Source organism: Peromyscus californicus, unplaced genomic scaffold (genome assembly GCF_007827085.1).
Source record: "Peromyscus californicus insignis strain IS unplaced genomic scaffold, ASM782708v3 Scaffold_11__1_contigs__length_118956290, whole genome shotgun sequence".
Lineage (NCBI taxonomy): Eukaryota > Metazoa > Chordata > Mammalia > Rodentia > Cricetidae > Peromyscus > Peromyscus californicus.
This window is the reverse complement of record NW_026294402.1, coordinates 99,953,437-99,972,678: the sequence shown is the minus strand read 5'-3', so window position 1 is coordinate 99,972,678 and position 19,242 is coordinate 99,953,437. Positions and strand designations below refer to the sequence as shown.

Below are 19,242 nucleotides of genomic sequence, written 5' to 3'. Positions count from 1 at the left end.
AACCAAAAAAAAAAAAAAAAAAAAAAAGTAGAGTACAAAATATCTTGGAATTCAGATGGTCTGTTGTAAGGTTTATCCCATAATTGGCTAGTCCTAAAGAAAAATTAGTTTCAAGGGAGGTAAGAGAACTGTTTTTAAGTTAGAACCACCAATCTCATATTCTATAGACTGTTTATTCAAGCTCTGAGGTCTCTACGTGCTCCTCCAAGCTTTCAACCATTAACAGCCCGAAGCGATTGCCCCTGTCACCCCAGTGCCTGGTGTTTGAAGTGGTTACCACTTGGTTCTTTGACTGGCTGCCAGCCTTTTTCTTCTGCCTCCTCTTTTTTGAGTTTGATTGAGTCTTTGGTAAAAACAGTTCAGCTGGGGCATATGACCTCGTGGCATTGAACAGATGTTCATAAAGTTGCTTTGCCTCAGGACACATGTTCAGGAGGCTTTCTGCAGAGGTGGATGCTAGCAGTTGCTGGCAGAGTCCATGCACCAGGCTTCCACTGTACAACCTGTTCAGTGGGAGAACAACATGGTTTGAAAGCATCAGTTCAGTGCAGTGGGACAACTAAGATGAACATTTTCAACAGAAGTGTCGAAACACTCAGCTTACTGCTCCTATATAATCAGTAAAATTACTTACTGGAACTGAGTGGTTAAAATGAGTACTTTGGCTGGGGACGTAAAACCTTGTGATGATGCTAGCCTGGAGTTAAATAGGCCTCTCTAACACTTCAAAGAATAGGAATTTAATAAAATGGCCTTGGTAAACCAAACAGGCAGTTTATTACAATATCAGCAAATTGTAATGGTATCATATGTTGGTCATTTGGAATAACAACCCACTACATAAATACAAAATGGGGTTAACTAGAACCCGTAAATGGAATGACTTATGGCCAGGGTTGATCAACCTGGTGTACTCTGGCAGTCAGTGTAGAGCCAGAGTAAAGTGTAAAATCAGCATTATATATATATACCAATATCAGGATGTGCCTAGGGGTAGAGTGGCAGAAAAAATCTCCATAAAGTAATAATTCAAACACCCAAAAGAACTGAGGTATTTAGTTATAGCCTACTGATCTTGGAAAACTTACATACAATTGAAACTGGAAATGTTTTCCGTTTCCAGAGCTTCAGTTACAGCTGTTCTGAGATTGAGCATAGGAACACTGACTGTTGTCAGAGCACTTGTTTTAGATGTAAAGACAGGATCTGTGTGTGTACCCGTCCGAACCAGTTTCCCGTGGTGCTTACTGAGTTAGGTCCGGCTCTGGCAGAGGAGTGGACAGCAGCTGGTTGAGATACAGCCCCATCTGGAGGCAGCATTGCCACTGACAGAAGACGTGAGCTGTGTCTAAGTCCAGCCTGGCACCCGGGCGCGTGGGCGTCTTCACCCGTTGTAACTCTTCATACAGCGTCTTGGCACCACCTGCCCGTGAACCTTCCTCACCTAGACAGAGAAACCACCCAAAGGCAGCATTTCCCAAAAACACTGCATCAATTTGTACTTTCTTTACATGCCAACGTCAAAGCCCCCAAAGACAATTAGTTTGAAAACTAGTTGTTTTCCACTTCTGGTTTCATAAATGCCTCATTATAAAAACTGAAATATTTACACCGGAGGCCCCTTTTCATGATGACTTTATTCAATTCCAAATTATTGATTTTTCCTTGAAATAAAATCTCTCCCATAGTATGCTACCTAACCTTAAACAAGTCTGTGTGGAATTCTCTTAAGATGTGTGTGTCTCTGAAAACATGACATTAAACGCCATTCTCCTCACTGTTTTATTTGCTCATTCCTTTCACAGGTGCACCCATGGGATAGCACACTTGTGTAAAGACAGCTTATATAGGTTCAAAGCACATTTTGCCTGTTTTACAGGGGGAAACTAAAGTATGAATAGTTCACTGCTTAACAGAAGGGGCAAGAAGCAACCGCCTTGGGAGATGCAGCTTCTGCGGGTTGGTGTGAGCAGAGGTGCACAAAATACCCTTGGGACCAACTTGAAAGTAATAAAAGGAGGCCCACCTTTCACAATTAGCAGGAAGCAGAGCACTGAGCCTGCCTGGGTGCGGGCTCCAGATTTCCTAAAAGAAAACAGACAGACATGCCCCTTCTATAGGACTCACGCAAAATCTTAATGGGCTCATGTTATGGGAATTTCTGTATTTATTTAAACAGAACATAGCTTCAAAATATGTTCTTAAAGCCACAGGCCTGACTTGTTTTGATTGTCTTATACCAGTGGTCCCTCTGATGGCTACTATCAGATTTGAGCCTGAATATTTGAGATGTTTTGAGTCCATACTATTTCATTCTTAAACTCATAGAATACACCAAGGTAGGACTATACAGAACTCTTGCTATGATGAGAATGTTTTGTCTCTGTACACACATGGAACTCATAATCTTTTAAGGAGAAAGTTGCATTAAAGAACTAAAATGTTCCAATGCTTCATTTATTTCACCCAATATTTAAATGCAGACAAAACTGCCCAGACTATTTCTCTAGTGGAAACAAGTTTTTTTTTTCTTTCTATTATCACTTACATACTAATTGAAACTTAATAGCCTTAAAGAAAGACAGAAAACAATTTGAACAAGAATATTGTGGTTGGAAGTACTGAGAAGTTTCATTTTCTGGGCAAGTGCAAGTAGGTTTATTGTGCTGCTGCTGCTGGTGCTGCTGCTGCATTGGTGGTGACGGGGTCGCAGGAATGAAAGTACAGCGGTCAAAGCACTGTCACACTTGAAGCATCATCAAGTGTCTCAGAGCAGACAGAGTTAGGCAGGACTAGCACATCCCAGCTCTATGCCTGGGGCCGAGCTCCTGGCTCCAAGCTCAGCACATGGAACTACTAGGAATATTTACCAGTGAAGGGCATTGTGGCACCTTCACTCCTGCGTTCTGCTGAAATAGGGGTCAACTGTTTTTCTTTGTGTGAGTTCTTGAGGTCGTACAGTTCATACACAACTAGACAAAACATTACCGGATTTCTAGCACCTACCAGGGCAGTTGATGATGGCATGCAAGGGCTCCATCAGCATCCCCAGCAGTAAGGCCTGCAGATGATGGAGCTTTGCCTTGGCCTCTGTGGACTGCAACCAGTAACAAGTGACAGCAACAGGCAACTGCAGAAGAGTAGGGATGGACTCCAGGACAACCTGTTTGACCTTCAGGGCTTCCAACAGAAGCATCTGCCGCCTAGCCAAGGGGAGCTGAAAACATCAAATGTTCTTCAAATTAGGGATTTTTTGGGGATTTGGTAACATGAAGAGATTTAATTCAGCTGTGGAAGTTAATTATGTTTGGTTCTTTGAAGGAATGTACCTTCTATGCCCTCTTAAATAGCTTTTCTTGTGTTTCTGCCCCCTCTCTCTGTAGGGCGGTGAGCATATTCAGTACACTTATCCCTCAGGAAGCTTGTTAGAAATTCAGTCCTGAAGTCCTACCCCTTAATTTTGATCAGTAATCTGAGGGGAGCTTAGGAACTTGCATTTTAACTGGAACCCATATACTTTACTGTGGGAAACAAAGATCCACATCAACCCTGCCCTTACTTGGTACCATTTTCTCTCTGATGCCCTAAATGATCACCTCCACAAAATAAATTACAACCCCTCGGGCATGTGGCTCCTCAAGGGTTAGAGATACACTGAAGTCAGGCAGGACCATCTTAACGACTTCCCACACTGCTTGCAGTACACGAACACACTTCCCCTTACGCTTTCCATTAGAAGGTACTTCAAACACAAGCTGAGAAGTGAACAGCCCTGGGAGCTCTGAGCTGCTTGCTGAATTTCACTCAAATGAATCTCAAGATGTTGGGAATCCTAAAGGGCCTTACAGGCCACACTTCGATAAACACTTATTAAAAGGAGTTGTACTCCTGGTATCTACGCAGTTAGAGAAATACCCTCCCTTCCAGAGGATGGAACAGTGGGGTACATTCTTAGCACCTAATGGGTGTGACTGATAAATGAGATGAAATGTTAGTTCACACAAAAAAAATCATAATTGACAAAATAGTTACATCATTAATGTCTGAGGCCTTTGGGTAGTACAACACTATAGTTTCAGTAATTTAATATTGTTAGTTTCAGTTATTTAATTTTATAATCGGAAATAAACGAAGTTCTTTATAGTATAGCAGCAACCCCTACTGGAAGTAGGACTCACACCTTAAGCGAAAACAGCTCTAAACTTCCAAGTTACAACTTTAATGAACAGAGTGGTCTAGGATTTGACGTTAGAGGTTCTACCCTCAATAACTGGCTTTGGGCAAGTTTCTGAGGGCTTTTCTAGTCTGATCATCTGTAAAATGAGCCTCTCGTGTTGGAGTTGCACAGGGTGGTTTTTGAACTGCTCAGTCCTCAACGCCTTCTAGACAGGGTACTGCTCTGCTTGTAGCCCCATGTGTTTTGCTCCCAGGCCTGTTTGGGACTATCCCATTGATGTTTTTCTGTTGGCTTAGAGACTGCACATGAATCTAGTGATATTTTAATTATCATCTGCTGCTTCACAGCCCCTGAGTCAGTGCCCTGCAGACCATGGCTTGGTGGAGCTTCTGGTCCTGCAGCCACGGATATGTAGGTTTAAATTAAGTCTCTATTGTTCTATTTATCAATAAGGCTCAGAAGTCAAAGGCTGGGGTGAAAACCTGCTAGCTCAGACTGGCTGAGTAGCAAAGAGCTGACCTTGTTTTTGGCCCAAGACACAGCAAGAGACAGGTCTCTTCCCTTGTCTCAGAACCAAGAGCGCTGAAACTCTAGTCCCAGCCCTTTCCTTCCTGTACGACTTCTCTGTCCAAATTGCTGACTACTCTATGGCCAGTTCTGGTCAGCTGGTCACCAGCTCCACTTCCTGATTCAAGGTATCCCACAACATCCCATTTGGATTTGGTGGGAATTCAATGAGCCAATATGTAAAGTCTCTATCATGAGCTGGCACAAAGCTGAAATACTATTACATCGTGTTAAAAGCAGAGATGATCACAAGGTTTCTGTACTTGAACCTGCATTTGTGTCTGGAAATAATTTGCACCTGGCATCACTTAAAATTATGGGCTAATTAGAGCTTAAAACCATTGAGCTAAATACAGAACTGATTAACTCATGCCAAAGGCAAGCCAAATGGTACAAAGTGTATGAAAATCTCCTCTTTCTTTGAATACAACTAAGTGCTAAGAACGCTTTAGTTATCACTCATTAAGAAATACAATCAGCATGCTACATCTCATTGATTGGATTAGATTTCATAGGAAGAAAAGTGTCCTTATTCCTATTTCACACCCTGCCTCTTCTGGACAGATGGTAGATTTAATGTGAAAGGGAAAGGTAACTATTTTCATAATCTTGGGAGTAGGTAGTAATTTCCTAAGAAGATCACAAAAGCGTAACCATAAGTAATAAAAATTTAAGTGACTATACTAAAACTGTTTAGTAGAATATACTACAGTGAAAATCAGAATGGGAGGCTCTGGCAACAGTGTCGATTTACAATGATCAGTGGGCGAAAAGCCCAGAAAGATAGGCAAAAGACTTCACACAGAACATCTAACTGGCTAATGAACACAAGCGAGTCATCAGAGAACTGCAGATTGCCCACCCAAATGACTAAGATGATGTAACCCCAACTAGACCAGCCAGAACCTTTCCTGGGCTAATAAACACCTAGGACTGGCAAGAGCACAGGAAGAAGCACTCTCCGCTGCTGGCAGTGTTAGTGGGTCCACTGTCAAGACCTTTTGGCAAGACTTCTAAAGAGCTGAGCACAGTGCCTCTCCTACCCGGCCCAGCCATTCCACGTATGTGCAATAGAACTATGTATGCCCTTAGGTTACAGGTGATGTGCACCACAATATTCATGGCACTATCTGAAACAGCACAACTGGAAACCACCCAGAAGAAAAATCATTCATGGTATATTCATTCCCACAATGCAGTGAGTTTACAGCAGAGAGAAATGAACAAGTTATAAGTGAGCTGGGCTCGGTCGTGGCGCACGCCTTTAATTCCAGCACTTGGGAGGCAGAGGCAGGCAGATCTCTGTGAATTCAAGGACAGCCTGGTCTACAAATCGAGTTTATAAGTGAGTCTCACAGATACACTGAATAAAAGATGCCTGGTGGAAAAGATGAATAAAAGATGCCTGGTGGAAAAGATTCATTTATAAAGTGTACAGATAAGATCCTGTGGGGAAGAAGGCTTTTAACTGAAACTCTGCTTTCTCTGAGATATAAATAACGTCAGAAAATTCACCTCTTTAAAGTACACAATTCAGTAGTTTTAGTATATTTATAGGCTTGTGTAGCCATTATTAATTCCAGAACATTCTCATCACCTCCAAAAGGAGCACTGTTCCTATTAGTAGCTAATTCCCAGTGCCAAGTATGCTTTTGATACCCACTTACAAATCTTTCCCTGTGCTTATGCTGTCACTAGTGAAGAGGCTAAAAACGCACAATGGGCATTTTGGGTCACCTAATTCTTTATTGTACGGTGACAATCTGTTCATTCTAAAAAGCTTAACATCCTTGCCTTACCCCACTAGATCTCAGTGGCAACTCCACCTTTTCCACTCCCTAGGAAGTGGCGGTCACTATCAATATCCCTTGGGATCAAACTGGCGGCCAGTAAGGTCTGATCACCAACAGGGAAACTGGCTGCTATCCTTCACACTTGAGTAGGCTTGAGCCAATGACCCTGTGAGTCTGAGAGTGAATATTTAGTTGGAACTAAAAAACAAACCCAATGGGCATTGCAAATGGCTTTATAAATTCACTTACATTTAACTTGTATGTTTAATTGTGTTATCAAAATAAAGTTTCATATCTGTTATTCTTAATATATTTACATATTACCAAAAGCCTAAAAAGAGGCCCTCATTAATAAAAACAAAAGCCTTTAGACAGAAGCATCAGTATCAATCTTAATTCAACTGAGATAATCTAAGATGCTGTTATGCCCACATCAAGTGCCTATATGCACACTCCTTTTACAGTTCAGGATTTTTCCTTTTCCTTCTTTTAAAAAAAAGTTATATAACCCTATTCTAGTTGGAATCAATACAGTGCAGTAACTGCGAAGGAAACAGGTTACTGAAGACCACTGAGAATAGCAAATTTAGGGCTACAAGTGCTAGGTTTGAGTCGCAGCACTAACACTAGCTAAGAGATTACCTAGATCACTGGAGTTCTAGTTTTCACACATAACATGAAGGCATGATGTGAACCAATGTGCTATATATTAAGAGAGACAGTACATATGAAAGCAACATAATCTCTAGAGAGATTTCTTAGAATTTTATTAGTCTTACAAACTTACCTCAGTCAATTTGCTCAAGTCAGAATGATCCTTGAGTAGCTGCTTTGCATAAACAACTGATATGTTGATATTTTTATTAACTCTTTCCACTTCGTTGAAAGCCAGAGGCTGAGAAGGCACTGTGTTCTGGGACACATCTTCTGGGTGTGACGAGGCACTCAAAAGAAGCCCATAGATAATCTGCCGGATGGGCCGAGCTATTCTGTGGGCATTTGGTCGCTGCATATTTTCTACCTGTGTGTGAAGAAAGGTCCTTTGGAGCACCAAAGCATCACTGATGAAAGGGGGTAGCTGGCCTTTGGCTAGAGCTACTTGTACCCACTCTGGTAAGCCCAGATTCAAAGCGTCTGGACAGACGTAAGTACCACAGTGGAAGAAGTCCTGCAGCTTCACCTGGGAAGGCTGGTACTCCTCCATGGAACAGCAGAGAAGTTCCTTGACATCTTCTCGACCCTTTTTGGGGAGATGCTTCAGGACATGATCGAGTGCTTCAGTGGGGTCATCAAAATGAGACAACCAGTTCAGAAGTCCCACAACTCGTTGATATCTCCTCCCCTTAGAACTAAGAGGAAGACGCGCTTTACTTATGAATGTCTCTATGATGGGCAGGTTAACATGGTCATTTCCACATAGCACCGCAAAGAGAGGTAACAGAGTTTTGTTCATGTTGCTGAAGTAATGGCAGAATGCATCAAGGGAAAAGCATTTGGCAGGAATATAGTAATCTTGTGTAGTCTTAACAATGTTCAGATTTCTCCACTGAAAGCTGCTCAGTGGGCAAAACCCACTTTTCAGGTCAAAAATGCAAAAGTCACTATCTGATGATAGCACCGGACAGTTCCAGTGATTGGCAAGTGTCATAATGTCCCGATCTGCTTCTGAAAAGCTCTGGACAAAACATACGTTAAGCCTAATCAAAACCTGGATGAACACTTCTCGGATGAGTAAGGGACACACATTCCCACCCCCACCAACAGAAAGGGAATGGGCCACTTGGATCTTCTCTCTAGCTCGATCCTTCAAAGTTGTAAGCTTTTTATCTGAAATGTCACACCCTCCATCTAATACAACATACGGACAAATGTGACAGGCAAACAGTGATTCAAAGAATTTCTGTACAACGTCTGCAAATGAATCATAGTCCCCTCCATACCGGAGTTCCAAGTTTGAATTGAAGCAAAGTCGGTGGAAAAGAGAGTAGCCATCAATGATAATTTTTGTGTCGCGCAGTTTCAAATCAGTGAAGAATTCATTACTGTAGTCTTCCACGAAACTCATTAGTCCTCGGATGCCCATGATGACTGACAGAACTGCCTGCTGAAACAATAAAACAATTTGAATGGATGGTGCCTCTGACGGCTATTCTTGGTTGCCAATCTGACTACACCTGGAATCAACCAAGACCCAACCTGCTGGGTATACTTACTGGTGAGGGATTTTTCTTGACTGAATCATTGGAGGTGGGAAGACCTCCAGTCTAGGCCACACCTTCTGGTGGCAGCCTATACAATGGATGTGGACAAAGAAACATCTTGCCCTTTGCGCACCTGCTCTAACTCTCCCTGGCAGGTTCATTCCTTCCTTGGCACTACAGCCTACTTCTTCAGCATTCTGGTGGATCCTGAAGACCAGCTCAGACATCCGGTCTCAGGGAATGAACAACTCCCGGATTCTTGGACTTTTCGCTGGGAGACAGCCATTGTTGGAAGAGTCGAAGCACTGACTTTAAGCCACTCTAATAAATCTTGTATGTGTGTTTGTAGACAGACCCTACTACCGTTCTGTTTCTCTAGAGAGCCCTGACAAAAATGGTACTTTTAGGGGCACCCGATCATTGCTTCAATAGAAAATGAGACATGCTCTTTAAAGACTATATTGGGTGTCAGCATATCTAGCTGAGCATTTTTCCTTGTGTGGTACAAGACACAAACTTAGTCATTTCATGGGATTTGTTCTTTGGTTAATGGTGGAGGCTACTCCTGGCCTCACCGGAACACTATGGTCACACCAACATAGAAATTCCATGGATTTTGCTACTGATGTTTCCACTTTACAAGACTGAGTATCTGTTTTGTGAGGGTCAAGGCAAAAAGTCCTAAGCTATAAGAATGACACCCTTATCAATGTTATAAATCTCAGTGTAGGGCACATAAGGATTCAGTTTTTCTTTCTTATGGATAAGAAGACCCTTCTTACAGATATTGAGTGCGGGGCCATTAAATAGCAGTTTGGGCTAAGAAAAAAACTACAGCTGTAGTACTATTACCAACCTTGCTTTGTTTAAAATTGTGACATTTTTGCCAGTCTTGGGATTTTTGCATTTTGATTTTTAGAGACACTACATAAAAATTCATCACTCTGATTTTTTTTTTTCATCTGCTAACATTTCACCTCACTTCAGACCCACCTCGTTCAACATCTCAGCACTTTTAATTCCAAACAGTCGTTTCTTTCCGGGTCTGTCTCGTGGTTTCTGCAAACTCACGACTCGTAGTAAGCTAATGGCATGACCTTGCATGGAGTAGCTCAACAAATGCAAGCCAGGCAGGGCAAAGGTGACACAGACCTTCCTACCCCAAGCCACCGCGGCCCTCTCAACCCACCTGCTGCTTCCTCCTGGTGGCCCACTCCCTTCATCAGCAGCTGGCAGAAGCCCTGGAGAACTGGCGGGCTGGCAGGTGAGTTGAAGACCGCGAGCGGAAACCGGAAGTACCTGGGAATGACGTCACTGGGAAGCCTAGCTCCGAGAAGCTAAGGGCGCTGCCGGTAGATGCAAGTGTTTTCGGGCCGGTGGTGGTAACTTGGTGTAGAAGGCTGAGGTGTTAGTCTCACGATTGCGGCCGCTTCCTCAGGGAAGCTCGGCCCGCCTCGCCCCCCAACCCTTCGCTCCGCCTCATAGGGTCGCCGGCGCTTCCGCTGGCCGGGCGGCCGAACCCCGACTTCCCAGCAGCCCCCGCGCCGTTTCCGTGGCGACGGTGTCAAACAACCACGCCCTCCGAGGCATGGAGCTTTAAGCATGGCCGGGCGTCGCGGGTCCCGGACCAGGAAAGGTAACAAGTGGAGCCCGGGCAGCCGGCCCCGCAGCCCCCGGACCCCATTCACCCTCGGGAGAATAAGCGCCCAACCCCTCGATATACATTCACCTGCTTTGCGAAAATCAATTTATTTGTTGGAGAGTCAAGGAAGTTGTTCCTTTAACCTCAGGGTTAGAGTTTACCACTCGGGTCAGATTTAGCAGAACCCGAAGTCAGGGACAGCTTCCTAGTGCTTGTTATGTGGACATAAACCACTCGGTTCCCACCCGCGATAAACACTTGGCTTTTTCTTGGCCTGCCCCAGCGGGATGGGTCATTTTCCCTAGGGATGGTTAGCACAAAGTGGGCATCTCTCCGCTCTCTCCAAGTTCCCATCCTGCTTTCTTTCCTTTTTTGTCCACAAAACCTTTGGACCACAGTTGGTTTTTTGGACCCTTCCTTGCTCTCCAAACGTTTACTGATACTATATTTTAGCTGTTAGCCAGGCACCAGGGATGCAAAGATAACGCGTGTTCCCAGCACCCAAGTTTCACCGCCCTAGTTTCAGATCCATGCTGCAGTATATGTCCATTCTGTGGTTATGGACAGGGATGAGAGTGACAGAGCTGAGTCTGTGAGATTAGCCTGGAGGGACTGTTTGCACACTGCTGGGTTTATCTCTCCATTACAAATAGAAGCTCCTGGCCCTCCATCTTGAGTTCTGTCCTCCACCAAACTTTAATCTCCTCTCCACACTAAAGAGAATTATTAGTGATCTAAAAAACTGTTGGCCTTACAGTTTCCCAAACAGCTTACTTTATCTAGAAAGCACCACTTTTCTGCCAGCCAAAGAGCAAACAGAAGGTACCTTTTAGAGGTCTACTCCTTAGGTGCTGTAGATTTTACTAACATTCCCTTGAGGAGGGCTATTGCTCTCACTGGGGCTGGATGAAACAACAGATTAGTACATTATTTAAAGAAGACAGTGTTACAACTTGGTTTTATGTTTGTTTTGCAAATTTTCGTGTTTGATTGCCCTGGTAGGTTTTGTGGTACATGTCAAGCCTACAGGTCATCATTATAACAATATTTTTTCTTCTTGCTTTGGAGTTGTTGAATACAAAAACCTAGGGCCAAGGCATACATGGTTTTCAGTGTAAAATCATATTTTCGTACAGATTTAAAACAAGAAAAGTTTTCAATAAAACATTTAACACTTGGGTGGAATAAAAATGTGTTCTGTTCATGAAACAGTTCTGCCATTCACAACTGCCATACATTTCATAGCTCCTTGAGGAATTATGGTTTTACCTATATATTTATATTCAGCTACCTTTAAAATGCAGTTTTAGTTTTGAGTTCCTTTTTGTTACTTCTAATCCAAGGAGATTACTCTGTATCCAATATAATAGAAATAGAATCAAGTTTTGCTTAGGATGAAAGGGAGACAAAAATACTCTGAATTAATATCCCTCCCCATATCGAGTCTAATAAATAAACTATGATTTAAAGTCTACATGGAAAAATGCAGGGGAACGCCGAGTATGCTCATTGATGGTTTAGTCCCAGTTTACTCTGGTTGTAAGCCAGAGTAGACATAGAAGGAAGAGAGCATCCAGGGAAGCCGTGGTCCTGTGCTTGGATTTTTCTTTTAAGTTGATGGGGAGTGTAAATATTTAACAGAAAATTATAAGACAAATACACATTTCAGATGTCAGTCAAAATTGGCTGTAAAGCTAAGGAAGGCTGTCTTTCTCTGAGAAAATGCCTTCCAGAGTTTGCAGTGTTTTCACCACCCTCCCCCGACACACGGGCTTGCACACAGACACATGCACACGGGCTTGCACACAGACAGACACATGCACACGGGCTTGCACACAGACACATGCACACGGGCTTGCACACAGACAGACACATGCACATAGGCTTGCACACAGACACATGCTAGCTGGTGTGATAACACAAGGTACGGTGCAGGCATCATTGTCAAAAGCTTCTACTTTTTTGTAGGAGTTGTATAGCTGCTTTTAGACATGATCTGTGGATTTTCCATATTTCTGGCATCAATAAACACTTCCTGCCTGACTCTTTGACCATTAACCGGGAGGCCTGGCTGTTTCTGGGAAAGAACAAGTGAGTTTTACCTTGGAGCAATGCTGAAATTTGAAGAGACCGCTAAGTGCCTGAGTGGTTCTACAGCCATTTCCAAGTATCCAACTACCTTGATTGCAAGAAGATATGTTCTTCAACAGAAACTTGGCAGTGGAAGTTTTGGAACTGTCTATCTGGTGTCAGACAAGAAAGCCAAACAGGGAGAGGAACTGTAAGTAATAAACGTTCAAATCTGTGTGTAGCCACAGGCTAGGCCGAATTTAAAACATAGCATCATATCTGCTCTGTACTTTATATTAAACAAGAAACTGCTAGACATAGAAAAGTCCCTTTGTTGCTAGAGTTTTCCTGCCTGGCCCACAGTCAGGACAAATCTCTCTCACCCGCCAGTCCCAAGCTGCCAAACCCGATCAAGTAAACACAGACACTTATATTGGTTACAAACTGTATGGCCGTGGCAGGCTTCTTGTTAACTGTTCTTACAGCTTAAATTAATCTATTTCTATTAATCTATACCTTGCCACGTGGCTTGTGGCTTACCGGTACTTTACATCTTCCTTGTCCTGATGGCGGCTGCCAATGTCTCTTTCACCCAGCTTCCTGTTCTCTCAATTCTCCTCTGTTAGTCCCGCCTATACTTCCTGCCTGGCCACTGACCAATCAGTGATTTATTCATTGACCAATCAGCAACACATTTGACATACAGACCATCCCACAGCATCCCTTCACTGATTTTTCTTTAGATACCCCCACCCCATTTTCTTTGAAGTCACAGGGTTTTGCTCTAAAACTGAGCTACACTCTCTCCCCCAGATAAGATTTTAAAAACAACAATATTCATTCCAGATCCAAATAAAATATTCAAATGATCCAGAGAAGGTAAATAGGGTAGATTATGTAAAAAAAAAAATGACTTTTTAATGTATACTGCAGTCTCAAAGGCAAAATATTCCCTCTGACCTTGGTTGTGGACTTCCTTGATGAGGAAAGCCGAATTCTTCAAGATGATGACTATTTTTAGAAATGCTACAGAATGAAAATAAACAGTATTTCACATTCCAGATAAATGGGGTGTACTGAAGGAAAGATGCTCTTTTCTTCGGAATCTGTAGTCAGAAGCTAGACATTTAAAACAAATGGATCTTCTCATTCAAAGCTAGTTCACATTCATGGTACCCTTGTCACCTTTGATTTTGCTAGAAAATTCTTGATACCACGGCCTGCTCCTCTCTCACAGTGAAGTGTCCATTTTAAATGAATTTGTTTTCTATTTGTTGTAGTTAAGAGTTAATTGTAAGCCGGGCAGTGGTGGCGCACGCCTTTAATCCCAGCACTCGGGAGGCAGAGGCAGGTGGATCTTTGTGAGTTCGAGGCCAGCCTGGTCTACAGAGCGAGATCCAGGAATGGCGCAAAGCTACACAGAGAAACCCTGTCTCGAAAAAAAAAAAAAAAGAAAAAAGAAAAAAGAAAAAAAAAAGATTTAATTGTAACTGAAGTTAGGCTGGGATGGTGGTTCAGCCGGCAAAGTGCTTGTCATGCTGGCATAGGACCTGAGTTTGATCCCCAGAACCCACATAAAACAAGCTAGGTGTGGTGGCATGTGCTTGTAATCTCTGTGCTGGAGAGTCAGGGACAGATGGGTCCCGGGGCTAGCTGGCTGCCAGCCAAGCAAAACAGCCAAACTCCTGCTTCACTGAGAGACCCCGTCTCAAAAACAAGGTGACTAGAAACGGAAGAAGAATGACGCCTAAGGTTGACTCCTGGTCGGTCTGTCTGTCTGTCTGTACACACACACACACACAGAGAGAGACAGAGACAGAGACAGACAGACAGACAGACACAGACAGAGAGACAGAGGGAGGGAGGAAACATGGGAGGAATTCAAAACAGAGGAGAGAATGATGCCCCAAGAAGCTCTTTGCCCCCGAAGATCAAGTTTCTATCCTAGTGTCTGTTTTCATCGACAGCCTCTGGCTCCTGTCACCCCTTCCAGCTTTTTCTTGTTGGATATTCAAGTATGGGTTGAAATCAGCATGACCCATGACTTTCTATGTCTTGCTAGGTTGTAGGAGTTATAAAAGTGTTACCAATGGTTTGTTTTAAAGATCAACTTTTGAAATGGTCTCTGTGTATAACATTTGAACAAGTTGTAGTTATCTAGAATTCCAAGTTTTCAGTCAGTTCCAGCATGAGGAAGGGTGAAAGCTGGAGTTTTTGTGGGTTCTTAGAGCATGAGGTATACAATGTATTTGCTAGTTTTCTCGATGCTGTGACAACACACAAAGCGACTTGAGAAAGGAAGGTTTATTTTACCCGGGATTGAGGGGACACAGCCCATAATGGTAAGGCAGGGCAGTGGGAGTGGGAGTAGCTGGTCACGTTATCTCCGTAGTCAGGAAACAGCAACATGGGTGCGGGTCTCAGCTCTCTCCTGTATCTCTTTATTGGGGCCAGAACCCCAGCTCATCAGATGATACTGCCCACATTGGGGGCGAGTCTGCCCTCCTCAGCTAAACCCCTCTGGAAACACCCTCTCAGACACATCCAGAGATATGTCTCCTAGGTAAATTCTGAATTCTGTCAGGTTGACAATAAAGATTAAGCATTGTATGTTCTTTCTGAAAAGGACTTTCTCCTTCAGTCCTAAGGGTGGTCTTCTAGTCACCCAGAGTGAATGATAAATTTCTGATAACTGCTATATGTGATTATATTCTAAAAGAGAATATCCTAGTTCCTAATTTTGGCTTATATTATTTTTCACAATGACCCCCTCACCCCCATACTTTGGTTTATGCGCAGGCTACCTCATTAGTACCTCTCATTATCCTAAAATTTGATTATTAGGTAAGGTTTTGACGCTTGCTTTTTGTACTGGACCACAAACAGAAGGAAGTGATGTTATAACTAGGCAAAGGTGAATGCTTGCTAAGAAAGAAGATTTCTATAGTGTTATGACTACTATTTCCTTAGCTGATCAAAGCAGATCTCCCTAATATTAAATATTAGAATAATTGACTTGAACAGACCACTGGTCTGAATTGGGATGTAAGACACTTATTATTGGCCCTGTGAAATACAGGTTTATGTAATATACTCTTCTAGATACAATGAACTCTACAAAATGGACACAGCTTCTGACCCTCCCAACAAAGTCCTGCAGTTCATCATATTGCCACTTGGGGGCACCACGCCATCATTGACATTTTGTGTATACTGGGAACTTTAATTACAACGTAAATGTAAATACCACATTCCTTTAAATTTTTATTGCTCTCCCAACTAGCTGTGGGATAAAAATAAAAGCTGCAGGAATTACGCCTGATTAGTGCATATTTGGAGAGAGTTTTCTTTGGGCACAGATATCTGACATTCTTTTTTTTAGTTATTACAGTAATAATATTAAACTGTTACATTGAGTAGTGAATGAGAAAGCTGTTCCTTCCATTATGACATTTGCATCATGAAATTTAGAAGTATATTTTGCCTAATGTTTTTCTTTCATAATTATAGACACTTGGGTCTAATGGATGTAATTATGTTCTAAAAGAATATTATAGTTCATAATTTCAGTTTATATTTTCATGAAGCTGCCAAAGCATCTTTAAAAGAAAATCCCAAGGATTTTTTGATACATCAAATTATGTGTATCTATGGGATACCATGTGATATTTCAGTATATGTATACGTTGTATAATGTTCAAATCAGGATAAGCATGTCTCTCTCCAAATATTACCATTTCTTTGTGGGGAATAATTAAAGTTCTCAACACACAATGCACTGTCATTATGGTCAGTCATCCTGCCATGGAATAGAACTTGTTTCTCCCTCTTTTCATCCTCGCTCCTGGGCTTTCCTAGTCCTCTCTCTGCCTCTGGTAAGCACTAGTGGGCTCTCTTCACCACTTCCCTGAGGGAATCGTCTGAATTCCACATTTGTGTGAAATCCTGTGGTGTTCATCTTTCTGTGCAGGGCTTAGTCTCACTTCCGCTTCTGTTCATGATGCTGTGATGGCAGAACTCCATCCCTTTAAGACTGAGTCGTAGTTCATGTATGTAAGTGGCATACTTTACTTCAGTTGATGGATGCTCTGCTTGACTCCATTTCTTGGTTATTAGGAATACTGTTGCAATGAACATGGGAATGCAGATGTCTCTTCAAACTGATTTTCCTCTGGTTTTGTGCTTATTGGTGGGATTGCTGGGTCATAGAATAGTTCTATTTTTAATTTTCTGAGGAACTCCACATTATTTTTCATAATAGCTGTACTAATTTACATTCCCACCTGGAGAATATGTTCTTTTTCTCTGTATCCACATCATCACTTGTTTTCTTCTGTGTTTTTTTATAATAGCCACACTAAATATAATGAGGTAGTATCTTATTGTGGCTCTAAGTTACATTTTCCTAGTGACTGATGATGTTGAATACCTTATTGTGTATCTATTGGTGTTTGCATGCCTTCTTTTGAGAAGTGTCTCTATCTCCCACTGTGTAAGTCTCTGGGGGTACGTGTGTATAGTGTAAGCATGTGCATGTATGTGCAGTGCACATGCCCGTGCATAGGCAAGGGGGACAGAAGAGGATGCCCTGCTCCATCTGTTCACCTTGAGATAGGACTTCCTTGAGACAGCGTCTCCATTTTAAACCATATTGTTCCGTCATTATTTTTTGCTATCCAGTTTTTCAGTTTCTTATAAATTCTAGATATTGACCCTTCAAAAGATGTAAAGGCAAACACAAAAGATTTGGGTGGGCTAGCATGTTACTTTGATTTAATATAGTGAACAGAATTTAGTAGAAAAGAGATGTTAAGATGTTTCAGTTATCTTCCTCATTGTGCAACCAAAAGCCTCACAGAAGCAAATTAAGGGAAGAAGGATTCACCTCATGGTTCCAGAAAATGCAGGCCACGATGGTTAGAAAGTATGACAGAGCTCATGGCGGTGGGAATATGTGGCTGCGACTCTTCACATCTCCACAGACAGAGATTCAGAGGGCTCCTCTGGCTTTCTCCCTCTTTTCTGATGTTCAGTCCAGCACCCTAAAGCATGGGATGGTGCCACTGGCATTCAGGGCACCTCTCCTAATCCTCTCTGGAAACGGCCTCACACACATCCAAAGGTGCTCCCCACTAATGCTGTAGGTGTTTCTTAATCCAGTCAAATTGGAAGTGAAAATTAAGCATTACACAGATTTAACCTAAAATTCATGACTAAATGCATGATAATTATGGCTACTGCTGCAGTGAATTTCAGTGCTCGTCAGTATTGAAGGCTGATAACTAAGTAATTTTTAAAAATTTTATTGTACTTATGTGGGGTTGCTTTTCTGCTGTAGTCTGTTTTAGTTTCCAGCCAGCAACTATTTACTGTAACTTAAATGGTGAACTTTGCCCTGGACTCAGCACCAGAAACTGAGGCATTAGGAGATAAGGTCTGCTTCCCCCCACACCACTGACTTCTAGGTTAGAAGAGAGACAGAATAGACATGCATAAAATGGCTATGGAGCAGGACAAGGCCTCGGTGTCTGTGAGGTAGGCTGCCCTCAGAGGAGCAGGGTTGCTACTGTCCAGTTCTCTTTCTAGGTATTTTAGTCATTGTCTTGCTAGTTGCCATGGTTACGTAAGAGCTTTGATATTTTCCCCATAATCCTGTCCATGCAAACACCAAACACTTCCCTCTTAATTGTGATCTGGTCCTTTGACCAGTGCAAAATAATATCGTCAACTTGGCAATCGTGGAGATACTTGCTCTTTTCCAAGGTCACTTCTTCCTGGTCTCCTATGACTAGATGAGCTGAGGACAAGAAGATGAAAACTTTCCAAATCCTCAAAGAGATGTCCTCAGTGCTTCAACCTCCAAAGCTCTTAGCTCGTTGGGGAATTCTTGGCTCTGTAGTGGTTTTTTCAAAGTCTGAACAAGCTGTTTTCCCACCCTGTCAGGCACACAAAATGGAGGAAAGGCAGAAGCAGGAGTAGCTGCTGGAATGAACTGGAGAGTGACAAGAGGGAGGAGTGATGGCAGAGGTGAAGAGTAAGAGGGCGAAAAGCAAATCAGCCAAAGCGATCGGCCAACCAAATCCAAACTTTGGCATCAGTCCATTTCTCCAGAAGACATCTCAGGCTTGTGTAGTGTTGCCGTGAGATACAACCACCTTCTGGCATGAAAGGAACCTGGGTCTTTGAAGAACAGACCATGTTTGAATCACTCTCTGGAATCCAGGTCTCAGCTACTCGTCTAGTATACCAATCCAGGCTGTGTTGGGTGTTGGTGAGGCACTTCTGGTGTAAGCCATGACAAGGGAAATCCAGAACTTTGATGTTAATTGAGTTCAAAGCTTACATTGAGTAGCATCCCTCTTCCTTATTTCCTGGCGATAGTTTGGGGAAATCCTAAATATTCAATGAGAAGTGAAAATTTTTCTGAACCAAGTCAGTGGAATAATTTGACAGTTATACCAGGTAGATAGTGCCTTCATCATAATGCGAGACTTCATCCACGGTTCTGGTTTTGTGGAAATTCTCAGTGTCTGGGTCTTATGAAAAGCTCTGCCTACACACACAGGTGTCTTTAGGGCCCCCATTCCCAAACTTAAAGTACTGTGTGTACATTTTATGAGAAGGGCAGGAATGCCTGCAAAAGTAGAAGAACAATCTACACACCTTTGGTCTTTTTCTGTGTGGACTGGCAAGTAAGCCAGCATGACCTTACCTGAGAGATGAGCACCGAGAGAGCAAAGGAGACTCACTCTTCACTGAGAACTCGGTGTGATTTGGCAGTTTTCTATTATA

At 42.6% G+C, this 19,242-nt stretch overlaps 2 protein-coding genes across 8 annotated transcripts in view; one reads left to right on the top strand and one right to left on the bottom strand.

The window, feature by feature from the left end:
* Positions 1-154: 154 nt before the first annotated feature.
* Positions 155-10,225, bottom strand: Aste1 (asteroid homolog 1). 3 transcript variants are annotated; one of them, XM_052718923.1, is made up of 5 exons: positions 9,928-10,225; positions 7,325-8,641; positions 3,007-3,217; positions 1,249-1,444; positions 155-503 (listed from the first exon to the last, which is right to left on the bottom strand). In XM_052718923.1, exons 2-5 carry the CDS (start codon positions 8,618-8,620, stop codon positions 173-175), a joined length of 2,034 nt encoding a protein of 677 aa, XP_052574883.1. In that variant the 5' UTR covers positions 8,621-8,641; positions 9,928-10,225; the 3' UTR covers positions 155-172. The 3 variants fall into 3 exon arrangements, with proteins under 3 accessions (XP_052574883.1, XP_052574882.1, XP_052574884.1); XM_052718922.1 differs by having other exon boundaries at positions 7,325-8,638; XM_052718924.1 differs by lacking the exon at positions 9,928-10,225 and having other exon boundaries at positions 7,325-8,385; positions 8,478-8,529.
* A 35-nt stretch (positions 10,226-10,260) lies between these two features.
* Nek11 (NIMA related kinase 11) overlaps positions 10,261-19,242 on the top strand; it is a 243,740-nt gene continuing 234,758 nt past the window's right edge. For all 5 annotated transcript variants that reach the window (XR_008214157.1, XM_052718940.1, XM_052718925.1 and 2 more), the window contains exons 1-2: positions 10,261-10,374; positions 12,349-12,661. Coding sequence is in view for 4 of the 5 variants with exons in the window: in XM_052718940.1 (XP_052574900.1) it covers positions 12,492-12,661 (170 nt within the window). In the remaining variant the exon portion in view is untranslated. The remainder of the gene's footprint in view (positions 10,375-12,348; positions 12,662-19,242) is intronic.

Coding starts and splice junctions, on each gene's coding strand:
- Aste1 (XM_052718923.1), bottom strand. CDS start 8,620: ATGGGCATCCGAGGACTAATGAGTTTCGTGGAAGACTACAGTAATGAA. Junction 3,218..7,324: donor ACTTGAGCAAATTGACTGAG/GTAAGTTTGTAA, acceptor TGATGTTTTCAG/CTCCCCTTGGCTAGGCGGCA. Junction 1,445..3,006: donor TGCCATCATCAACTGCCCTG/GTAGGTGCTAGA, acceptor TTCTCTGTCTAG/GTGAGGAAGGTTCACGGGCA.